Here is a 21,422-nt window from a genome sequence, read left to right as displayed (position 1 = left end):
ATGGGCTATTCATTCACTGCTAGAGGATGAAATTCTGGGCTCCCAACACACACTTCTCTCTCTTTCGAAATGCATAGTGCCTAATGTACAATGCATGTCTTGGAGAAAAAAAAAAAAAAAACAAAACTTTTTTTTTTTTTTTTTTTTTGCTGTCCCCAAAAAAGAAAACCAAAGAACAAAATGGTACTTCTGAGAAAAACTTAGCTTGTGCAACCTAATTTTGAATTACAGTCATGGTTTAAAGTTTTGGGGGGTTTTTTTTTGTGTGTGTGTAAGATTTTATTTATTTATTTGACAGAGAGACACAGCGAAAGCAGGAACACAAGCAGGGGGAGTGGGAGAGGCTTTCCGAGGAGCAGGGAGCCCAAGGTGGGGCTTGATCCCAGGATCCCGGGATCATGACCCAGCCGAAGGCAGCCGCTTAACGACTGAGCCACCCAGGCGCCCCTAGTTAAAATGTTTTAATAAAGCAGGTCATTTTGACCCAACATGCTCTTTCCTCTCATTCTTTTAACATCATCTAGAATGCATCAGGATCATGCAGCTGGCTTATCTGGATGGCCTGTCAGGACAGTACCCATTGTGATTCTATGCGTTAAGATGCCAAAATTTCTTTGTCTCCCAAATCAGTGTAAAGCATCTCTTTATCTTTATAAATCTATCATTTAATACTCATCAGGAAATAAAACTGTGAGTGCTCGTGACCTCTAACTGATTGCCAGAATATGTTCTGGGGTGTTTTATTGGAGCTTATTCCCATCGCGTCAGCCCCTTCAAGAACATTCACTGTTGTGGTCTCTCCACGTTGTCTCGCCTTGGTCAGGTGTGGATTTTGGTGAGGTAGCAAGGACAGGGCACACCCTGGCTAGCTCACTGTTCCCAACCAGAGAACTCCCAAAGAGAGGTGTGAATAGAACATGGGCATGTGCTTCCTGTGGCCTCCTCGCCTCTTTCTCTACCTCCCATGTCTTTATGTTTCTGGAGAATACTGTAAACACATAGTGAATTTAATCCTCCGAAAGCACTGCCTTCACCTTATTGCTCAATAAGGTGATGTACTCCCCCCCCCCCCCCCCCCCCCCCCCCCCCCCGTTACCCAAGAATGTATTTCCCCTCATCCCCCTCCCCAAGCGAGGGTGGCGGGCTCCTTACAGCCTGGCTGCAGATGCCTCCCCTGCCTTGCCTCCCACTTCACATCTCCCCAACCAAATGCTCCTCACCATCAGCCCCGCTGCCCCACAGATTCTTCTCCACAAATATTTTCTACTCCCTTTGCAGTTTCTCTGCTAATAGCCTTGTGTTCCCTCTCAGTATGTTGCAATTATATTCATCCTCCAAGGCGCAGCTCAAATGTCACCCTCTCCACAGACCCTGTCCTCACCCCCATAGTCAATCACTCTTACTGTGTAGACATAGATCTTCGTTTTCAATGTATGCACAGCAGTCATCAGCTTACTGCTTATGCCGTAGTTATTTGTGTCCACATTTATGTTCCCTTGAGCCAAGGTTCCTGCTTTTGTTTTACTCTTTTAATTCCTATATTTCCCATTTCCAAATATAGCATCTTTCATTCATTCTTCACCAGATACTCATTGAGCACCCTACTATGGGCCAGGCCTTGTTCTAGACTCTGGGGATAAAACAGGAACAGAAGATAAAATTTCTTCCCTCATAGAGCTTACATTTAGTGAAAGAAGAAGGTCTGATTATAAAATAAATGGATAGGGGCACCTGGGTGGCTCAATCGTTAAGCGTCTGCCTTCGGCTCAGGTCATGATCCCAGGGTCCTGGGATCGAGTCCCACATCGGGCTCCCTGCTCGGCGGGAAGCCTGCTTCTCCCTCTCCCACTCCCCCTGCTTGTGTTCCCTCTCTCGCTGTGTCTCTCTCTGTCAAATAAATAAATAAAATCTTTAAAAAAAATAAAATAAATGGACAAAATATAGTACAAGGTGCCATGGAGAATAAGGGAGCAGACTGGTGCAGGGAGTTCAGGAGGTAAGGGGTAAGGGTGATTAAAATCGGTTTTCAGGGAAGCCCGCCCCACGAAGGTACCATCTTGGTGAAGATTTGTGGGCGTGAGGGAACAGTCGTGTACATTTGTGGGGGGAAGCACAGGGAGGGTGCCGGCAATATCCAAGGCCCTCATGGAGGCCAGAGTGGCCCAAGCCAGGGGGAGGTAGGGACCAAGTCAGAGGGGAGTGCCCTCCGAGGTGGGAGCCTGGGTGTTTAGCCTTAGCAGGGTGTTTGAGCTAAAGAATACCATGATCTGATTTGTGTTTTAAAAGGATCTCCCTGGCCGCTGTGGTGAGACTTAGCCAGGATCAGGACCATTTTTAGATCAGGTTTTCCTGGCACGTTGAATGTGGGTGTTGGAGAAACTGAAGTGTTTAAGGCAACCCTGAGGCTTTTGGTCTGAGAAATAGGAAGGATGAAGCCGCCCGCTAATGGAGAGGTAGAGACTACAGGTTTAGGGGAACGAGATCAAGAGGACATCGGCATCTACTGACGTTTAAAGGTGCCCACAGTTCATTAAGTACAAGATTTCACATGTACACGTATGGGGAGAAAAACCTGGAGGATGGACGTTTAACTGTTAACAGTTAACTGTTTCGGGCATGGCATTGCTGGGGGCTTTCACTTCCCATTTCCTAACTTTTAATTCCACGTGCATGCAATCCCTAAATCGAGGTGATTTGAGAACAACAAGATGTGTGAGATGTGGCCCGGGCCTTGGTGTGTGTAGGAAGAGGGCAGAGCGCAGAGCAGGTGAGGTAGGGTGATCGTACCTCATAAGTCTGCCCACATCCCAGGCCTCAGCTCACAGCTTTGCACGTTTCTTTCTTCACTCACCAGAAAGTTCAAACCTTGGAGGCCAACTCACAATAACAATCAGTATAGACATGTGTTCACGGTGGGCTTAAAGTAACATTATTTGCTTAGAAAAATCCTTTCTTGTCAGTAACTCCATTCAGACAACCGTATTATAGGGGCGCCCGGGTGGCTTAGTCGGTTAAGCGTCTGCCTTTGGCTCAGGTCATGATCCCAAGGTGCTGGGATTGAGTCCCACATTGGGCTCCCTGCTCAGCGGGGAGTCTGCTTCTCCCTCTGCCCCTCTCCCTGCTTGTGTTCTCTCGCTCGTTCTCTCTCTGGCTCTCGCTCTCACTCTCGCTCTCTCTCAAATAAATAAATAAAATCTTTAAAAAATAAAAATTAAAAATTAAATGAAAAAAATTTTTAAAATAGAAACATGCCGGTCCTCTTAGCGGCACACTTGCAAGTCCTTGTTGGGCTGTGTCGCAGCTCTACACACTTCATGTCCTTGGTTAACTGTGGGGCCACCTTTATTGGTGACTTTCCTCATTTTGCTCCTAATCCTGAGACACACACTTATTTATACCCTGAAACCTTGTAATGCTTCCGATTAACATGAAGTGACCCCGTCTGTGGGCATGAGGGGTTGGGGAAAACCGAGAAGGTTGATAATTTGTGAGGTCTATTTCAGGGGGTTTTCTGGACAGGGAACTGTACGGAATGAGAAACTGTATTAGGTCACCCTGCACAAGGTGTGTGTGGCAGGCAGCCCGGCTGTGGAAGAACAGGCATCAGGCAGTTTACGTCTTACGAGGCCCTGGTTTCCATAGTTCTCATTCTGGGGATGTGGTGGTTCTGAGTGTTTGGGGGAGTTTGGGTTCTGAGTTGTTGATTCATTCTTCTGGCCGTGGGAAGGATGCAAGATGATGTACGACCTTCTTCAGCACTGGTCTGAACCCTCCAAAGCAACCTCTGCTCCCATCTCTTTCATGTGGTTTTTGTCTTTCCAAAGAAGTCATCAGTATAATTTCTAAGAGACTGCTGGGAGGATTTTTGTACGAGGTCATACCCTGCTTCACTGACAGAATATTAAAAGCCTAGCCTACATTGTCTTTTAAGTTTCTCACCGAATTCCTAAGTAGTCACCGTTAAGCTGGAATAAATCTGTAATTCTTGTTTCTCTTGGATCACAAATGGGCAGGGCATCAGTGAGATTTAGGACAGCTACTTATAATAATAGACTTCTAATTATTGAGTGCTTGCCATGTGGTTACCAAAGAGCCTTATTATATGTGTTAACTCCCTTAATCCTCGTGGTAGCCCTAGGAAATAGGTACTATTATGATCCCATTCTTTAGATGAGAAGACTGAGGCTTAGGGAGGTTAAGCGATTTGCACAACATCACCCCGCCACTAAGTGGCAAAGCCTGGACTTGAAACCAGAGAACCTGGATCCAGGACACATGTTCATGGTTCTGGCTGTGGTCTGCATTCCCACTCTAATGGAGGCGGGACGAATTATCATTAGGGCCATCACCTTTGGTATAAGGCATCCACCGAGCAGCTGCTAGTCTGCTGGCCCAGGACATTCAAGTTCGGGGTTTGGCGTTTGATGGTCATGTGCAGTAGCCTAGCATTTCTAAGTCTTAGCGTTCTACCGCTAGCCGTGTAAGATTCTGCTGGAGTCTCCTTCTCAGGGTCCCCATCTCTTGGACTTAGTGGACTTCTCTGTCCTTTGGGGATTTCTTGTTTGCTCTGGTTTGTTTTGTGCTTGGTTGTTTCTTTTCACTGCACCAGGCCTGAGTTGCAAGAGGGAATCAGCATCCTGAGGAGTCACAGTTTGTCTTGGCACTTGGGGCTGGGACTCTGGGTCAGAAGAGGCTGCCGTGACGCTCTTTCAAAAGCTGTAGGCTAGGGACTTTTAGGCACGAGGATTTCATTTTCAATTAGCTGTGGTCAGACTGCTTTACCGAGTTGTTGTGTGTTTGTGTTTTGCCTTAGGGATGGGAAGGCATATGAAGTAATTGCATATGGCGGAGGCTCTAGAAAAGGTTCTTTAGAGCTGCTGAATCAGGCCTGTCGAGAGTAAACACTTCATTGTCATCTATAAAATAAAATTAATAATGTTACCTAGCCTTTTTCAGACCTCCCAGGATACCGTGAGTAATCATTTGATTCCGGGTCTATAAAATGCAGCTAGCTCTTTAGGGGGAGGTATGGGTGTGTATTTGTAAAACCTTCATAAAAATTATATATGAAAGGGTAGTCACTGCTAAAAAGTAAGGAAGCCATTCCCCGGCCTTAATTCTTCCACCTCGTTAGAGAAACCACCTGTTTGCTTGGAACATCTGATTCAGCAGGGCAGAATTCTGTGCAATTATTCTTGCCTAAGAATCCATGTACCTCTCAAAGAGCTCATGGACAGAGGGACTTTGTAATTTTTATATGGAATAATGTGAGGTATTGGATAAGATATTTGGCCTGTAAACAGAGCATGTGAATGCATTTAGAGTATCTGAATGTCAGCTAGAATAAAAGATTCAGCTGTTGTAACAAGAAACCCAACAATAATGTGGCTTAAAAATGAAGTTTATTTTTTTTCTCACATAAGAGTCCAGGGTGACGGTCCCTTATCATCGGAGGAGGAGAGGTTTATGAGAGCCAGGCCATGCTCAGCATAGCTTCTTTCTTCTGCTCATCACCATCTCAGCCCATGGGAAATGAGTGTTTGAGAGCTGTGTGTGCCAGGCCAGGAAGATCCCACTGGCAGGAATTTAGTCACATGGTGACTTCACAGCCCACAGGGGTTAGAGCAGTCAAAGGCCTAGCTATTCTTCGAACATGGAAGAATGGGCCTTCATAGACAGCTAACATTCCGGGCACAGTCGGTCCCTCTGGCCACCAGATATCATTGAACACCCTGTTTCCAACAGGTAAAACACTCTCTCTTCATCCCAAGCGAGACAAACAAAACCCATCCATTAATGCACCACCTGAAAGTTCTCGGTCTCTGGGTAATGCACAGTCCTTCCCATCAAGCTTGGATGTGATTCCTTCATGGTCTGGCAGCCTGTGAACTGAAAGGCATGTGATCGTCCCTCTACAGTCATACTCACACTCAGTGTACAATGGTAGAGCAGGGGGTGGAAAACCACAATTAAAATTGCCATCCGAAAAAGAGGAGAAGGAAATGCACACAGCTGCCCCCTGCCCACAGCCATGCTGGAATCCCAGAGCAGGCAGCGGGAAGGCTCCCTGCCCTACAGGGGGAGATTCCCCGATGGGACCCTGATTCTGCTCTTCGGGAGGACCCCCTTGTTCCTGGCTCTGTGTGTTCCTTGGCCCTGCCCCTGGGGGGGCATCTTCCTATCCTCATTATCCGAATCTGAAGTGGGTGTTGGGATCTGCCCTCCTTGGTGGCTGTCCAGCTTTTGCGGCACCTTGCCTGCCGGTGCAAATTTAGAGGTCTGCGAGTACAGCGGTCACAAGGTTTTATGGGCTTGGCTGCAGTACCTTCACAAAACCCACAGTTCCCTCGGAAACTCCATTGGCTTCGGATCTGTTAATTTCCAGGCAGTTCACATACCAGCAGTCTCACCCCAAGTTCTTTCCAAGTCATGGCTCTTGGGCCTGCTTTATTTCTTTGCTTCCATGCTTTCCTCTCTCAAATTAATGGCAGCCGTATTGGGGCCTCGGAAACAAAAGACTTTGGAAGGAGGGCAACATGCTTTTCTCTCATCTCTAATCCCATGCTGTATGAGGTGTAGAAGCCACGGGCCTTTCCAACCCTTCAGGGCCCCAGATTTCTACACTCTTCCCAGTCTTTTGGCATCTGTCTCTTTGCAAAGCCTTCTATCCTGCCCTAGGCTCGTCTCTTTCTTATAATTCATACTAAGAACGAGAACAGCTAATTCATACTAATATGCAGCCTCTTTTCAATCATTTCTCGTAAAGTTATAAGTGCAATCGGAATGTGATCTGCTTTCCAAGTCAGACATATCAGGGGACAGTTTTGTTTTCTTTCTTTTCTTTTCTTTTTTTTTTTTTAACGAATCAAGAAACTTTGTTCACACAGACCAGATTTTCCTAAGACATTGTCCCTACGTCGGTTTCTTTTAACTGTGGTAAAATATCGTAACACAAAATTTACCATGTTAACCAATTAAGTGTGTGATTCAGTGGCATTCAGTACATTCCCACTGCTGTGCAACCGTCACCACCACCCATCTCCAGAACTCTTTTCGTCTTGCAAAACTGAAACTCTGTCCCCATTAAACATTAATTCCCCATTGCCCCTTTTTCCCCAGCCCCTGGCAAGCCATTCTACTTTGTCTCTATGAATTTGACTACCAAAGAAGTCCCCTAAAACTGCAATCATACACTATGTGTCCTTCCGTCACTGGCTTATTTCATTTTATATGATGTCCTCAAGGGTCATCCGTTTTGTAGCATGGGTCGGAATCTCTCTCCTCTTTAAGGCTGAGTAATATTCCGTTTGTATGTATGTATGTCTCACATTTTGTTTATTCCTTTCCCCATTGATGGGCATTTAGGTTGCTTCCACCTTTTGGCTATTGTGAAAAATGCTGCTGGGAACATTTATGTGCAAATATTTCTTCAAGTCTCTGCCTTCAATCCGTATGGCTTCATAGCCTGAAATGGAAGTACTGGATCATATGTTAATACCTGGTATAATGTTTTCAGGACCCTCCACACTGTTTTTCACAGCAGCTGCACCATTTTCTATTCCCAGCAGCGGTGCACAAGGGTTCCAGTTTCTCTACATCTTCGCCAACACTTGCTATTTTCTGGGTTTTTGTGTGTGTGTGTGTTTGATAATAGACATCCTAATGGGTGTCTTTTTTTGATGTGCTATTGTTTCTTTTACTTTTTTTATTATGGTGAAATATATATAACATAAATTTTGCCATTTTAACCATTTTTAAGTATACGATTCAGTGGCATTAATTACATTCACAAAGTAGTACAACCATCACCACTCAATTTCCAAAACTTTTTCTTTTCCTTTTTTTAAGATTTTATTTTTAAGTAATCTCTCCACCTGTCGTGGGGCTTGAACCCACAACCCTGTGATCAAGAGTCACATGCTCCACTGACTGAGCCAGCCGGGTGCCCCCTCCAAAACTTTTTCATCATCCCATTGGTGAAGTGTTTAAGAGTCAATTTTAGACATTATGACAATTGATCCCTAAATGCTTCAGTATGTGTCTCTAGAAAATAGAGACCTTTTCCTCTATAATACAATATTATTACCATATGATACTCTACTATTGTGTTATGAACACTAGTCACTCACATTCCCCTGGAGAGAACTTACAAATAGGGCCACACTTCCTTGAAAAAGGAGGCTGCTAATTTTAGTGGAGTTGAGCATCCACTTGCCCAGGGAGAATGGATTCTGGTGCTTTACCAACCTACAGCAATAATGCACTAAAGGCTTCACTGATTCACATTAAACGAATTTTGGTGGCTGGTGATCCTGGGAGTTTGGTGCAGTGTCTCAGTGATGTTATCGAGGCGTCCGTTCGTTCCATCTTCTGCCCTGCCACCCTCAGTATGTTGTCTTTGGATCCTCATTTTTGTTGTCTCCTGGTTACACGATGACTAACACGGCACTAGATATCATATTTTCACAACAGCATCCCAAGTGGGAAGGGAGAAGAGTGAAAGAAGCTTTCCATTACATTTGCATCCAGTGAAAGAAGGATGCAAACCCTTCTCATTTGCTCTTCAGCAAGTAGAATTCCCCTTGACTCTCATGGGCCAGGTTCAAGGGGTCTGGAAAGATACGCATTGCAGGACTGACATAGCTATGATTGGCTTAGACCAGTAAGGACTTACATCAGTCAGGGCTGAACGCATCCCAGTCCTGATTAAAACTAGACAGTCACCTAAGAAAAAGACGAGAAATGACTGGTGGGTTGGCAATAAATCTGCCACACAGGCAACATTTTTAAATATTGTTAAAGCTAGAAATGGACTCTGGGGAAATTCTTAGAAATTCTAAGAAAATATCAAATTGAAAACCTGGTAGGAGGGGCTTCTTTCTGGGATTATTCCATGAATGGTGTGGGGACAGTGTCTACCATCTGTTTCTGAGAGAAAGAGTTCTCTGGGCCACTAGCATGAGAGGGTCCCTGCAGTGATCTGTCAATGGAATGATGGTAACTGCTTTTAGAAATCAAGAGAGCACTGGGGAGAAACCAGTCACCATGGTTCTACTTAGAAATCATCATGTTCTTTTGGAGATGGTAATATTTTACGGAAATCTTTTACTAATTAATATATTGTCTCTTGCCAGTACTCACGAAAATCATTTCATGAGGCAAACTTGACCTCATTGATTGAAAAATATTGTTCACATCCAATTAAAGAACATCATATGTTTTAGGGTGACACCAGGTCACCCAAATTATGCTTTCCCAAACTTAGGATTCAGCAAAAGCAAATTTTTACTGTCAGCATAATGAGCCGGTTGTATTGCAGATTTGTATCTGAGAGCCTATAAACATTTTAGCAAAACAAAACAAGTAGTCCTTGTTATCACCCCTTATTATTGTAAATGAATTACAAAATAACACAAGGCTTTCACATTTGCTCATGACACGACCGGAAAATAACTTAAGATTCCCAAAAGGTTAAAAAAAAAAATCAAGGATGCTCTTGGTTCATAGACACTGTGACAATCCCAGTTATTAGTGGGTGACTCGTTAATCTTTCCTGTTCCATTCCAGCTGGCCCTGAGAGCAGAAAGAAAAATTGCTTTGGCAGGGAGCTCATTTCCTGATAAATTACAAAATTAAAAAAAACAAAAAACAGAGAAAGATCCCGAACGTCACTTGCAATGGAATATGGTTAACATTTATTGAAAAGCCATCAAATGCTAGGCAGTTATCAGTGCTTTCAATGTATTTCCAACCATCATAAAAACCTTCTGAGTAAGTGCCATTATTATTCCCACTTGACTGACGAAGAAACTGAGGCAGAGAGAGGGATTAACAACCAGGCTCGCCCAAGCAGTAGTGGCAGAGCTGAAACCCGAAGACATGGTCATCTGGCTCCAGAGTCCTTGAGCTATAGCTGCCTCCTCACTATGACCTTAGCTTGTGCAAAATCCTTCTGACTCATAACAGGTAAATCCTTTCCAGCCCCAGAAAAGATTATCTTAACTTGGGGACACTTTATTATAAGTGGTTTCTCACCAATAAATTTGTAAAATCTGTAAATGCAGATGATCCAGTGGGCTTTACTTTTCCATTTGTAGATTGGCGGAGTTTTACCATCGCTGATAGACTAGAAGGTTTGTCTTCAAGGATTATCATTGGTAACAGTATGCTGTATTCTTTGACCTCAGTAGCTTCATGAGGTTATACCGTAAGAACATCTGTTTGGAAATTTGATGATAAAGGTATAAATAATTATATGACCTCAACTTTATCAAGACCCCTTTTTCGAGTCAGTTAAAGTAGTTGGAGTCTTGGGTGCACAGGTAAAGTGTGCTTAAAGTAACACTTTGTTGGGGCGCCTGAGTGGCCCGGTTGGTTAAGGTTAAGTGTCTCCCTTCGGCTCAGGTCATGATCCCAGGGTCCTGGGATTGAGCCCCGCATCGGGCTCCCTGCTCAGCGGGGAGTCTGCTTCTCCCTCTCCCTCCGCCTGCCGCTCCCCCTGCTTGTGTCCATTCTCTCTCTCTCTCTCTCTCTCTCTGACAAATAAATAAAATCTTTTTTTTTTAAAGTAACACTTTGTTTGCTTCCATGAGATTGTAAATTTTCAAATGGCCAGGTCTTCTCTTAATGATTTACAGCTGGAGGACTTACAGAAGAACCGAAGTGTCACCAGCGGGAGCACCACAAATGTTTGCGACAGGTCAGGTTCTCTCTGAGGAAGAAGGAAAGCTTCAGAGAAGCAGGGGACAGAGCAGCATTTTCAGCCTGTGACTCTGTGCTGACGAGTCTCCACGATACAGTCTCACTCATGCCACAGATGGGGTGAAAGAGAGTGAAGCTCACTCAAACTTTGGGAATATTTATTGCAAGAAAAGGACACACAATAGACGTGCAGAGTACAGAGAGCTCGTATTGGCTCTCTAGGAGGATTTGACCATCTGGATAACAGCTTTGGAAATCATTTGGATAAATGATACCATTTGGAGGAGAGCCTTCCAAACTAAATCTAAATGCCAGAACCCCTTCAAGAAGGTTTGTGCAATTTTGGCTCTTTTCCTCCTGTTGTCAGAAACTCATGAGGTGCCATTGTTCCAGATAGAGTTTACCATTTGGGACACAGGAACGATCCTAAGTTTCTTTACTCTGAGGTATTATTGGAAGATTAATATCAATGGAGTAAATATTACACAGAATAAAAAAAAAGAAGTATAATTCAGAATGCAAAGATGAAAGTATCTTAGGAGTATGGAGTGCTCCTTCCCCACGCCCCCTCTTTTCCTTAAAAAGGCAAGGAAAAATGTCCTCTTAGCTGGTAGATACGGTGTTGCTATAGCTCAGGGAAAGGGTAGAAGGTGTCCTTGCTAGGAAATGTAAGTAAAATCTGGGTGATACTTTCTAATGTGACTGGAAGCAATGGGCCAGTTTATTTTACTGGTGTCTGGAAGGATAGAAGAAAGAGAACCCTCTCCGTTTCAACTTTTAATTCTCAGATAACACTGAGGCAGTGAAGAGAGTTAATTTAATAGACCTATTCATTTATTCTTTGCAGAGGTACTTCCAGTCAAATATCTAAACTTATTAAGCCAGAACAGCTCAGAGAGGATTATGAAACGTTATTTCCTGCCACCTCCAGAATCCTCCTCCAGTGCAGAGAGTAGAGAATGCATCGGTGTTGTTTCTTTACTGCAGGTTTCTTTGGTCACATTATAAGCTGCTTATGGGCTAAAGAAGGACAAATAGATTATTTTGGACAAGAAGAGAAAAAAGTATATGTAACAGAGTCCTCTACTGCGGTTGTAATACAGTCCCACCAGGGAGGGAGAAAGAAGTAACAGGACCGAGATATGTCAGATGGGGCACTGATAGGTTAACGATACCGGAAACAATACCAAATAACTCAAAGATGGCTAGGAGGTGATGTAGGTAAGGGAGCCTTCCCCATACACACACACACACACACACACACACACACACACACACACACACTTCGTTGTTCTCTTCTTAAGCTCATGCTTATCAGTTGCCAGAACAACCTGGCATGGTAGGGTGTATTATGACTAAAGTATATGTTCTCCATTACAAGACTCTTCCTTTACTATTTCAGAAAACTGATTTAGATCATCACATATTCCCTGATCCTTGTCAAAGTGATTTCTAAACTGTCTAGGGTCTAACCCACTTCAATAAGACAATAGAGATCTATAGTTTAAAAAGACATAAACACGGGGTGCCTGGGTGGCTCAGCTGGTTAAGCATTGGACTCTTGATTTCAGCTCAGGACATGATCCCAGGGTCCTGAGATTGAGCCTCACGGTAGGCTCTGCGCTGAGAGTGTTGCCTGCTTAAGATTCTCTCTCTTGCTTTCCTTCTGCCCCTTTCCCCTCTCCCCAGCTCGTACTCTCAAGTAGATACATACATACATACATACACACATACATACAGAGATATAACTAGGGGTGCCTGGCTGGCTTAGTTAGTAGAGCATGTGACTATTGATCTTGGAGTCATGAGTTCAAGCCCCACATTGGGTACAGAGCTTACTTAAAAAAAAAATTAAACTTTTGCTCTGCAAAAGACCCTGTTAAGTGCCAAGACAATTCAATGGAGGAAAAGACAGTCTTTTAAACAAATTGTTCTGGATATGCAAATGAATGAAGTTACCTTACACCATTGGCAAAAATTAACTGAAAATGTATCAAAGACCTAAAAGGGAAGAGCTAAAGCTCTAAAACACCAAAGATATATAAATGGCCAATACGCACATGAAAAGACACTCAATCAACATCACTGATCATTAGGGAAATGCAAATCAAATGGCTACAGAAAATAACATTGGTGAGGATGTGGAGAAATTACAGCCCTTCCTACACTGCTGGTAGGAATGTAAAATGATACAACTACTCTGGAAAAAGGTTGATGGATTCTTTAAACATGCAGGGGTGCCTGGGTGACTCAGTCAGTTAAGTGTCGGCCTTCAGCTCAGGTCATGATCCCAGGGTCCTGGGATCGAACCCTGCATCAGGCTCCCTGCTTGGCTGGGAGTCTGCTTCTCCCTCTCCCTCCGCCCCTCTCCCTGCTTGTGATCTCTCTCTCTCTGTCAAATAAATAAATAAAATCTTAAAAAAAAAAACTAAACATGCAATTATCATACAACCCAGTACTTGCAGTTGTGGGCATTTAGTCCAGAGAAATAAAAACTTACATTGACACCAACACCCATATGCTAATTTTCTATAGCTTCTTTACTTGCAATAACCAAAAACTTGAAACAACCCAGATGTCTTGTAATGGATGAATAAGTAAATTTGTAGATACATACCATAGAATGCTACCCAGCAATAAAAGGTACCAAACTACTGATAAACACAAACTGTAGATGAATCTCCAGGGAATTACGTTGAGTAGAAAAAAGTCAATCCCAAAGGTCGCATACTATACGATTCCATTTTTATAACATTTTGAAATGATAAAATTATAGACATGGAGACAGGATTCGTGGTTGCCAGGGATTAGAAAGGAGGGTGTGGGGAAGGAAGGTGGGTGTGATTATAAAAGAGCAACAGAAGAAATTCTTGAGGTCCTGTAACTCATGTCATATTGGTTCCCCTTTTAGGAGCAACTGTATGTTCTACTTCTGGACTGTGGTGGTGATCATACAAATCTACACATGTGGTAAAATTGCATAAAACTAAATACACACACACAGAAAGAAGTACATATAAAACTGGTGAAATCTGGATGAAGTCAAGGATTGTATCAATGTCAATATCTTGGTTGTTGATATTGTACTATATGGTTGGACAGGATGTTACCATCGAGGAGATAGAAGGATATACAGGATCTCTGTGTCTTATTTCTTACAACAGCATGTGAATTTGCCATTATCACCACCCTGGCAAGAACAGCGTGACCAACGTAAAATTCTGAAGAAGCTCCACAGTAGTTCCCTTGGAAGCTAACAATACCATTATCCATAGACTTACTCTTTTTACCTCCCAAGGCATCCCTTTAGGTTAAGAAAGGGCAATTTCATCTATCATTAGGCAAGCCTTACCGTATGGTTTTCCCAGAATTTGGTATTAGTTTGCCCTATGAGAATGAAACTAGTAGGGGCGCCTGGGTGGCTCAGTCGGTTAAGCATCTGCCTTCAGCTCAGGTCATGATCCCAGGGTCCTGGGATCAAGACCCACGTCAGGCTCCCTGCTCAGTGGGGAGTCTGCTTCTCCCTCTCCCACTCCCCTTGCTTGTGCTTTCTCTTTCTCTTCTCTATCAAATAAATAAAAATCTTTAAAAATAAAAAAGAATTAAACTAGTAAAAATAAAATAACTTAGGACAGTAGCCATTAGCTATCTTAGATGCTTTTACAATAAGATAAGAAGAGCAATGCATACTGAAGAATATCAAAGGATGTCAGGGAGGATATCTGCATTCTTCTAGAAAAGCAGGAGCCCAGAGAGGAAGATCATATTAAGCTGTCCTGAGCCTTGCCCTGGAGGGCAAGTACCTCAGCCTCACACCAGCATTGATCTGCTTGGGATGGCTGCCACTTCCGGAGCATGTATTATGGGTGAGGTGCTCTACCTGCATTGTCATTAATTCTCAGCACAATCCTCCCAAATATGAAGTTATCAGCATACTTATTAAGGCTTAAGAGATGAAATAACAAGCCAGAGATCACACACGTGGTGAGTGACAGAGGTAGATTTCAGGCCTATGAACCACCATACCATTTCCATTCCACCATACTGCTCTTTAGAGGCAGCAAGCACATAAAACTATTGTAGCTTGATGCCGTGGTCTTAGAATTAGCTCATCAACTCTCTTCATTCTACTTTCCTGCTTCCACATTTTGATTGCCCAGATAGAGCTTCCGAAAGGGGAACCAGTGTGAGTATCTGTCCATTTGGCAGCTGTATTCCCCCCTGTACATGAACACGCTGGCATTGATTTGTTCACCGCTCTATTGTAAAAATGGTTAAGAGGCATGTGTTCCCCGCAGGCTGATGATTCTTGTGTGCTGGAGCATGCTGTTCCTGCAGACAGAGAAGATACCGTGCTTAGGTTAACCTCTAGGGTCCTACTCCCATGTGAGGGCACAGTCTTTGATGTCCTCCCTCATTTAAAATTCAGTCCTCATGCAGCAAGTTGGGGAAATGGTGTTACAGATGTAAGTAACTGGCCTAGACCCAGAGAGTTGATTACTGGCAACGTTAAGGTTGAGAACTAGGTCTCTGAACTCTTCTTCCAGTGTAACCATTTCATCTGTGCTCATGCTGTCCAAGCATCCGATTTCAGGGCCAGATGTGGAATAATGGGTTTGCATGCTCAGTCCACATTCCAGTTTTCTGTACTCATGCTACATCTTTGGCCAATGATGAAATTATTTTTTGTTAGCAAAACTGATAGCTTTATTATAAGCCCACAATTTTCTGGACATAAATAAATGCATGGACACTGACTAGCCATAGTGGGTGTGCTTCAAATGTTCACCATCCTTCCATATTACAGAAACTGGGTAGGCACCGCTGGTTCCTACAGTAGCTTTTCTATATTGAATAGACTTTTACATATAAATAGTTGTATTCATGAGACTTCACCTCAATTATTTCCACCACCTGGTATGGTATGTGCCACAAGCAGGATGTCAATCTTTGTGGATTGGATTGGATCGGAGTAGACTGGATTAAATTGATTGAAAGTGGTTCTAATGTCTTTTTTTTTTTTTAAAGATTTTATTTATTTATTTGACAGAGAGACACAGCGAGAGAGGGAACACAAGCAGAGGGAGTGGGAGAGGCAGAAGCAGGCTTCCCGTGGAGCAAGGAGCCCGATGTGGGGCTCGATCCCAGGACGCTGGGATCATGACCTGAGCTGAAGGCAGACACTTAACGACTGAGCCACCCAGGCGCCCCAGTTCTAATGTCTTTCAACTCTTAGCTACTGTCATTTATTTAACATCCCTACCCAGATGGCTGTTTAGACCACACCACAACTGGTCACAGATACATTATTAGTTTCGGGTGTGTGTCCCCTCACCTGAAAGATCTACTTTATCAGGCAGGTCACTTCTGGTAACCAAGACCTTCCTGACACCTTACCGGTCGCCAGCCTCCAGGGAGGGCCATGTTAGTTCTCTGATCGCAGGACTTGGGAGGTCCAGGGAGTGTCAGTGTGCAAAAGCAGATATCATGGAGGTGCTCAGATACATAGCAGTGCTGGTTCAAACTCGTAAGCAACTGGTGGTTCATGGGAAACTCAAAATAATGAGCAGTGCTAGCTCCTTAGAGATACCTATTAATTACATTATTCTTCTGTTTGGCAGGTCACCTGTGGAGGTCAATTTCTCATAGACACCCCTGCAGCTTCTTTTTCACTTCCATTTATGTGGGGAATCTTTTTATTCATTTATTTTTGCTTTCAAATATAACACCCAAAATGCCTGACATCTGTTCTTGTTCCCCATTGTGTTCATTGGAGTTAATTTAAAATTATTCACAATGCATTGTTTTCCCAAAATTCATCTTTAGAGTCTTTGGAGATAGTTGCTCAATAACGTGTCACGAGAAAAGTTCAGATTTGCAAAGAATTTGTCATTTCCTCCTGCATTGCTAATTTATTTAGTAAGCATTTGTTTCTAGCATTCTTATCTGCCAAGCTGTAGACATATGTACATGCCAGATCCATAGAGCCATAAATCCAAAACTGTTAATAATCGCACTAAAAGTAGGTTGGAATAAACTTTGGTACCTAGCTCTTCTGAAAGTCCTCACCCCAACCCTTTTGTCCTTGCTTAAAAATATTGATGCTCATATAAGGATAACTGTGTTTATGAGAAGTTTCCCATTTAGTTCTCAACTAAGGCTCTGGAATATTTAAGCTAATGCTGGACAACTATCATCCTTGTTAACTGTTCAAGGGATTTCCACGAGCATAAGTGGCAGTAATAGATTGATTTGAATCCTGGTTTCATAAAATACACTCCTTTTCAGTTAAAGTAAACTCCCTTTCCGCTCTGAAAGAGTAAGGTGAATTTTTGCCTTAGTTATTAATGCCTGTTGATTTTATTTCAGTGGTACAGGCATGGATGGGAAGAAGTGCAGCGTATGGATGTTTTTACCTCTTGTATTTACTTTGTTTACTTCAGCTGGATTATGGATAGTGTGAGTATTCTCTTATTTAATTATTTAAGGACTTGGCGCAGTATAGATCAAAATGTAGTTTTGATAGTATATGGCATAGCTATATAAGTGTATTTATAAATACTTTAAAATAGTGTTTACTAATTCGACCTTGCTAAAGTCCCCATTTGTCTTCCCTTCTATTACCCAAAGTAAAGAGCAAGAGTGAGTAATAAATTATGCAAAGCAGGTAGTGAAGAATACTGGTTTTATTTTGTGTTCCCGTGTTCTTTCGGTAATGAACGTTCTATAAACTGGTGATAGGGATTCACTGTTTTCAAGATTTGCTCATTATTCTCACATGCTAAAGATTCCATTCACAGTCCAGTGCATAGTCCGGTATGACTGGGTTTGGTACTCAGCTTATCACAAAATGCTCCCACACTTGCTTATTTCAAGTACTATTTCACTTCCAGCAAATTATTTTAGTTCCCTTGCAGTTCACTGAGAGAGGTGGACACACTCCTGAGAAATTAGAAAATTTGAATTCTAATTTTAGTTTCCTCAAAGTTATATAAGGTCTTATTTCTTTGTTTTCCCAGTTTCCAGATTATAATGATTACCATCAATTTGGAGGGTGTTTTGAAAATTCAAGAAATAGTATTAATCACATTTGAATTGTAAAGAGCCTTGTAAGTGATCTGTAGGTAAACATTATAGCAAAAGAAATTTTTCCCAGCTGGGAAAAACAATGAATATGATTTAATGTGACTAATCTAGTAAAACTGGGAAACAAATGAGTCTTTTTAAAAATTTTTCTTTGTTTTATAAACTTTACTTGTTCTTTCTTCGTAGATACTTTATAGCTGTGGAAGATGACAAAATTTTCCCATTAAATTCAGCTGAAAGGTAAAGCCGATCTCTGGGTAATTCACTGTTTATCAGTAGACTTAATAAAACTCTTGCCACTGGTGAGGTTAAACTGTGCACAAATGACTGTACTTTAACTTGTGCTTTTTCTTTTCCAGGAAACCGGGCGTGAAGCACGCACCCTATATAAGGTAACTCGATAGCTCTTCTGATCTGTTGGATCCTAGGAGAAGTTGGGAGATGACTTAGTTTGGGCTACTGGGTGGCTAATAAACAAAAATTTATGTCTCACAGCTTCTTGGGAGGCTGGAGGTCCAAGATCAGGGCGCCAGCCGTCGGGTCTTGATGAGGGCCCTCTTCTGGGCTGTAGATGGCCGTCCTCTGATTGTGTCCTCCCACGGCAGAAATGGGACGAGACAGCTCTCTGGGGTCTCTTTTATAAGGGCACGAATCCCACTCAGAAGGGCTCGACCGTCATGACCTGAGTATCTCCCAAAGCCCCCACCTCCTCATAGCATCACATTGGGGGTTAGGATCTCGACATACGAGTTTTGAAGGGACACAGACCATTGAAGGTTGCAGATTTTAAGATAGTAGTAATAAAGCATGTCATTATTTTTCAAGTATTGCAGGTGACGAGCCTCCTGCAAGCTGTGTGTTTAGTCAAGTCATGAACATGGCAGCATTCCTAGGTAAGAAGGGTGAAAGAACACTTGATGTGCTTTGGTACTTTTCTTTTTTATTTTAAATCTTCCCAAACCCACATCAAAAGCACGGTGGGCTTAGCTGACAATCTGGTATCATATCATGTCAATATGCCGAAGCTGGCTTTTTGTTTTGAGGGTCTTTTTTCTCGCACTTTCATGTTCACCCTGCTTACCTTACATCTTCTCTTCCCCTTATCATCTTTATCACTTCAGTGTTTTCTTGACTTTATTTCTGTTGCCACGTGAAATACTGTATTTCACGTGCCAAAAAATTCCTGCATGACAGTGTAGTAATGGTGCAATACATTTGTGTCAAGAAGAATGCCTTATTTATTTCTTCACTGGCAAGGATGACAAATGCATGGGCTTTGTGATAAATACTGATGTGTGGAGACACTGTCTTTAGAGCTAAAGGTCAGCATTAACATGGGTGATGCTGTCTCCTGTACATGTATACACATAACTAAGATGGCAAGTGGAGGTGTAGGTTAAAAAAAAAAAAAAAAAAAGAAGAGACCTTTGGTGCTCAGGTCTGGTCCCCGTTCCGTTCTTTTCCTTCAGGGCCCAAGACCATCATTTCACATCCTGTCGCCTTTGTTCTGCGAGCATTTCCTTCCGAGGATTGAGGGAACCAGCCATTCCCTCTGTCCTTTCCCACGTCCCCCTTGGATACCATCTCCCCAAGGCCAGTGTCCTCGGTGTCTTTCAAAGGGTCGGCTAATATCATCGCTGGCATGCTGTAGGGGATTGGGCCGGTGACAGCTCAGTTTTTCAACAACTGCTTTCTGGAAATGGTTCTTTTGGATGGTGAGAATTTCAGCCTTGGTGGCACCTGTCCCCCAAAGAGGTGACCTATTATTTCATCTATGTAGAACTCCACCCCAAAAAAGTTCTACTCGTTTTTAAGATGTTATTTTTTTAACATTTGCGGTAGGAAAAGGAAAGACCTATAGAACTCACTGGAAAATCAAGGGAGATGGTTGGTCCAACATGCAACATAGGCACAATCTTGGTATAGAAGGCTCAGAACATGAGAAATGTGGAGAGCGTTCCCAGGGAGGCCTAGGAGGCCTCTCTTGAACCCGTGGAGTTCAATGAAAAGTACACTGGGGGACTTGTCTCCAGTTACTAAAGTTCCTCCCTGGAGCTAACTCTATGTGGGTCAAAACCTTTCACCACCCAGGCGTCCCCAAAACATAGTCCATTTTGCCTGAGCAGGAGGTGTCTGAAAGGCATGGACTGCCACGCCACCGCTAAGGAGGAGGTCAGATACAACCCTAATGCCGAAGTTGCCGAGTCTTTGAAGCACTCTCCTCGTCATGTCCTTGGTAGGCAGGATTTTCATGTCTCGGCTATTCCCCGGTTCTGGAAAAGGCGGTACCTACTGCAGCTGACGCACACTTGGGCACCAGTGTCAGTCCTGGCCACTCGGGTTCTGTCTTCCCTGCCATCAGCCTCAGCTATCATGGGCTTTAATTCTCACTTTTTTTTTTTTCCTACTCTTGACATCAAGGCATAAATGACTGCTAAGGAGCTATTTGCATTTAAGAGAACACAGAGTCCCCCCCCCCCCCCCCCCCCCCCCCCCCCCCCCCCGCCCCAGGAGAGAATCTTGAATCGCAAGGTCAGGGACCTTTCCCAGTCGGCCTGCAGTCACACCACGTAGGCCTGCAGGTCGGTACCTACTCATATGATCTTCCCCATGGGGTGCAATAATAGCAATAATTAATAGCAGTCATTTATATTCCAGGCATGATGCTAAGTGCTTTGCAAATACCACCTCATCTAATCACGAGACACAGGAGACTGCCCTTATTAAAAAGCTGTCACAAGCTGTTTGTCCTCCACTTGGGCTTTAAAGACACCAGTGAACATGGTGGAAGCCACATATTGCTTCCTTCACATTCTTAAGATAATTTGATATTTCCCCATAGTCTTTAGTGTATAATCTTCAAAATGCCAATTTGCACAGCTCACAAATGTATCCAGGTATAAAGCTGATGATTAACTAATTATAAAAGCATTTCCAAAAACAAAGTAATGAAAACTAGCTCCCCTCTTCCAGAGGACATTCGTCATCATCTTATTCTCCGGCCCTCCCCTGTTCCCGCAAGAAGCACTTAAGCCTTTACTAGCGCTCGCTCTGAGGTATTGCAGTATCCAGTGTTTATTCTTTATTGTCTTCCGGCATTTCGGTGCCATCTGGTAGACACGAAACTGATGAAGATTAGTGTTCAGTGGGAGGAAACCAACAATTATTTATTTATCAACTCTGGGAGTGAAAAAGAATCCATTTACTAATGATTCTTGCTCCAAGTGGAGGAGGCTTTCATCTCCCCAGGCCAGTCCCTGTTAGACCTCGGACTTTTACTTTACATGGCATCATTGACTTTAAGGAACAACATGGACTGCCTGGAAATCACTGCTTTTTGGCAGAAATCTAGATTCTAATTTACAATCTACAGGTTAGTGTAGCATTTATTAAAATCAGCAAAGATCTTCTGTCTTTTTGATGTACTAATCAAAGATCGAACTCAAGTATTTTCTTTACCGAATTAGTTATACACTTTGTCCCAAATCCGCACTTTTATTTCCCCAGGGCGGCGGGGAAAGAGACCTAAGACAAATTTCTTGAAAGGAATATTCTTTTCTGCCCTGAACAGGTTGTGAGGATAAAGCTGATAGGCTGAATGATCTCAGTCACTTAATAGCAGCTGCTCTCCCTCC

At 43.1% G+C, this 21,422-nt stretch overlaps 1 protein-coding gene across 8 annotated transcripts in view; it reads left to right on the top strand.

Moving 5' to 3' along the window:
• TMEM150C (transmembrane protein 150C) overlaps positions 1 to 21,422 on the top strand; it is a 68,443-nt gene that overhangs the window by 35,163 nt on the left and 11,858 nt on the right. For 3 of the 8 annotated variants that reach the window (XM_073891835.1, XM_073891836.1, XM_073891833.1), the window contains exons 2-6: positions 10,638 to 11,031; positions 17,071 to 17,160; positions 17,974 to 18,027; positions 18,147 to 18,179; positions 18,613 to 18,680. In XM_073891835.1, the coding sequence (XP_073747936.1) occupies positions 10,970 to 11,031; positions 17,071 to 17,160; positions 17,974 to 18,027; positions 18,147 to 18,179; positions 18,613 to 18,680 (307 nt within the window). In that variant the 5' untranslated portion in view covers positions 10,638 to 10,969. Of the gene's footprint in view, positions 1 to 10,097; positions 10,242 to 10,637; positions 11,032 to 13,612; positions 13,672 to 17,070; positions 17,161 to 17,973; positions 18,028 to 18,146; positions 18,180 to 18,612; positions 18,681 to 21,422 lie in introns of all 8 variants that reach the window. The other 5 variants (XM_073891838.1, XM_025887757.2, XM_073891837.1 and 2 more) reach the window with 4 other exon arrangements.

This window comes from Callorhinus ursinus, unplaced genomic scaffold (genome assembly GCF_003265705.2).
Source record: "Callorhinus ursinus isolate GAN/ISIS: 27379988/994484 unplaced genomic scaffold, GSC_fseal_2.0 scaffold4, whole genome shotgun sequence".
NCBI lineage: Eukaryota > Metazoa > Chordata > Mammalia > Carnivora > Otariidae > Callorhinus > Callorhinus ursinus.
Note: the sequence above shows the minus strand (reverse complement) of the source record. Positions and strands in the feature narration are given on the sequence as shown.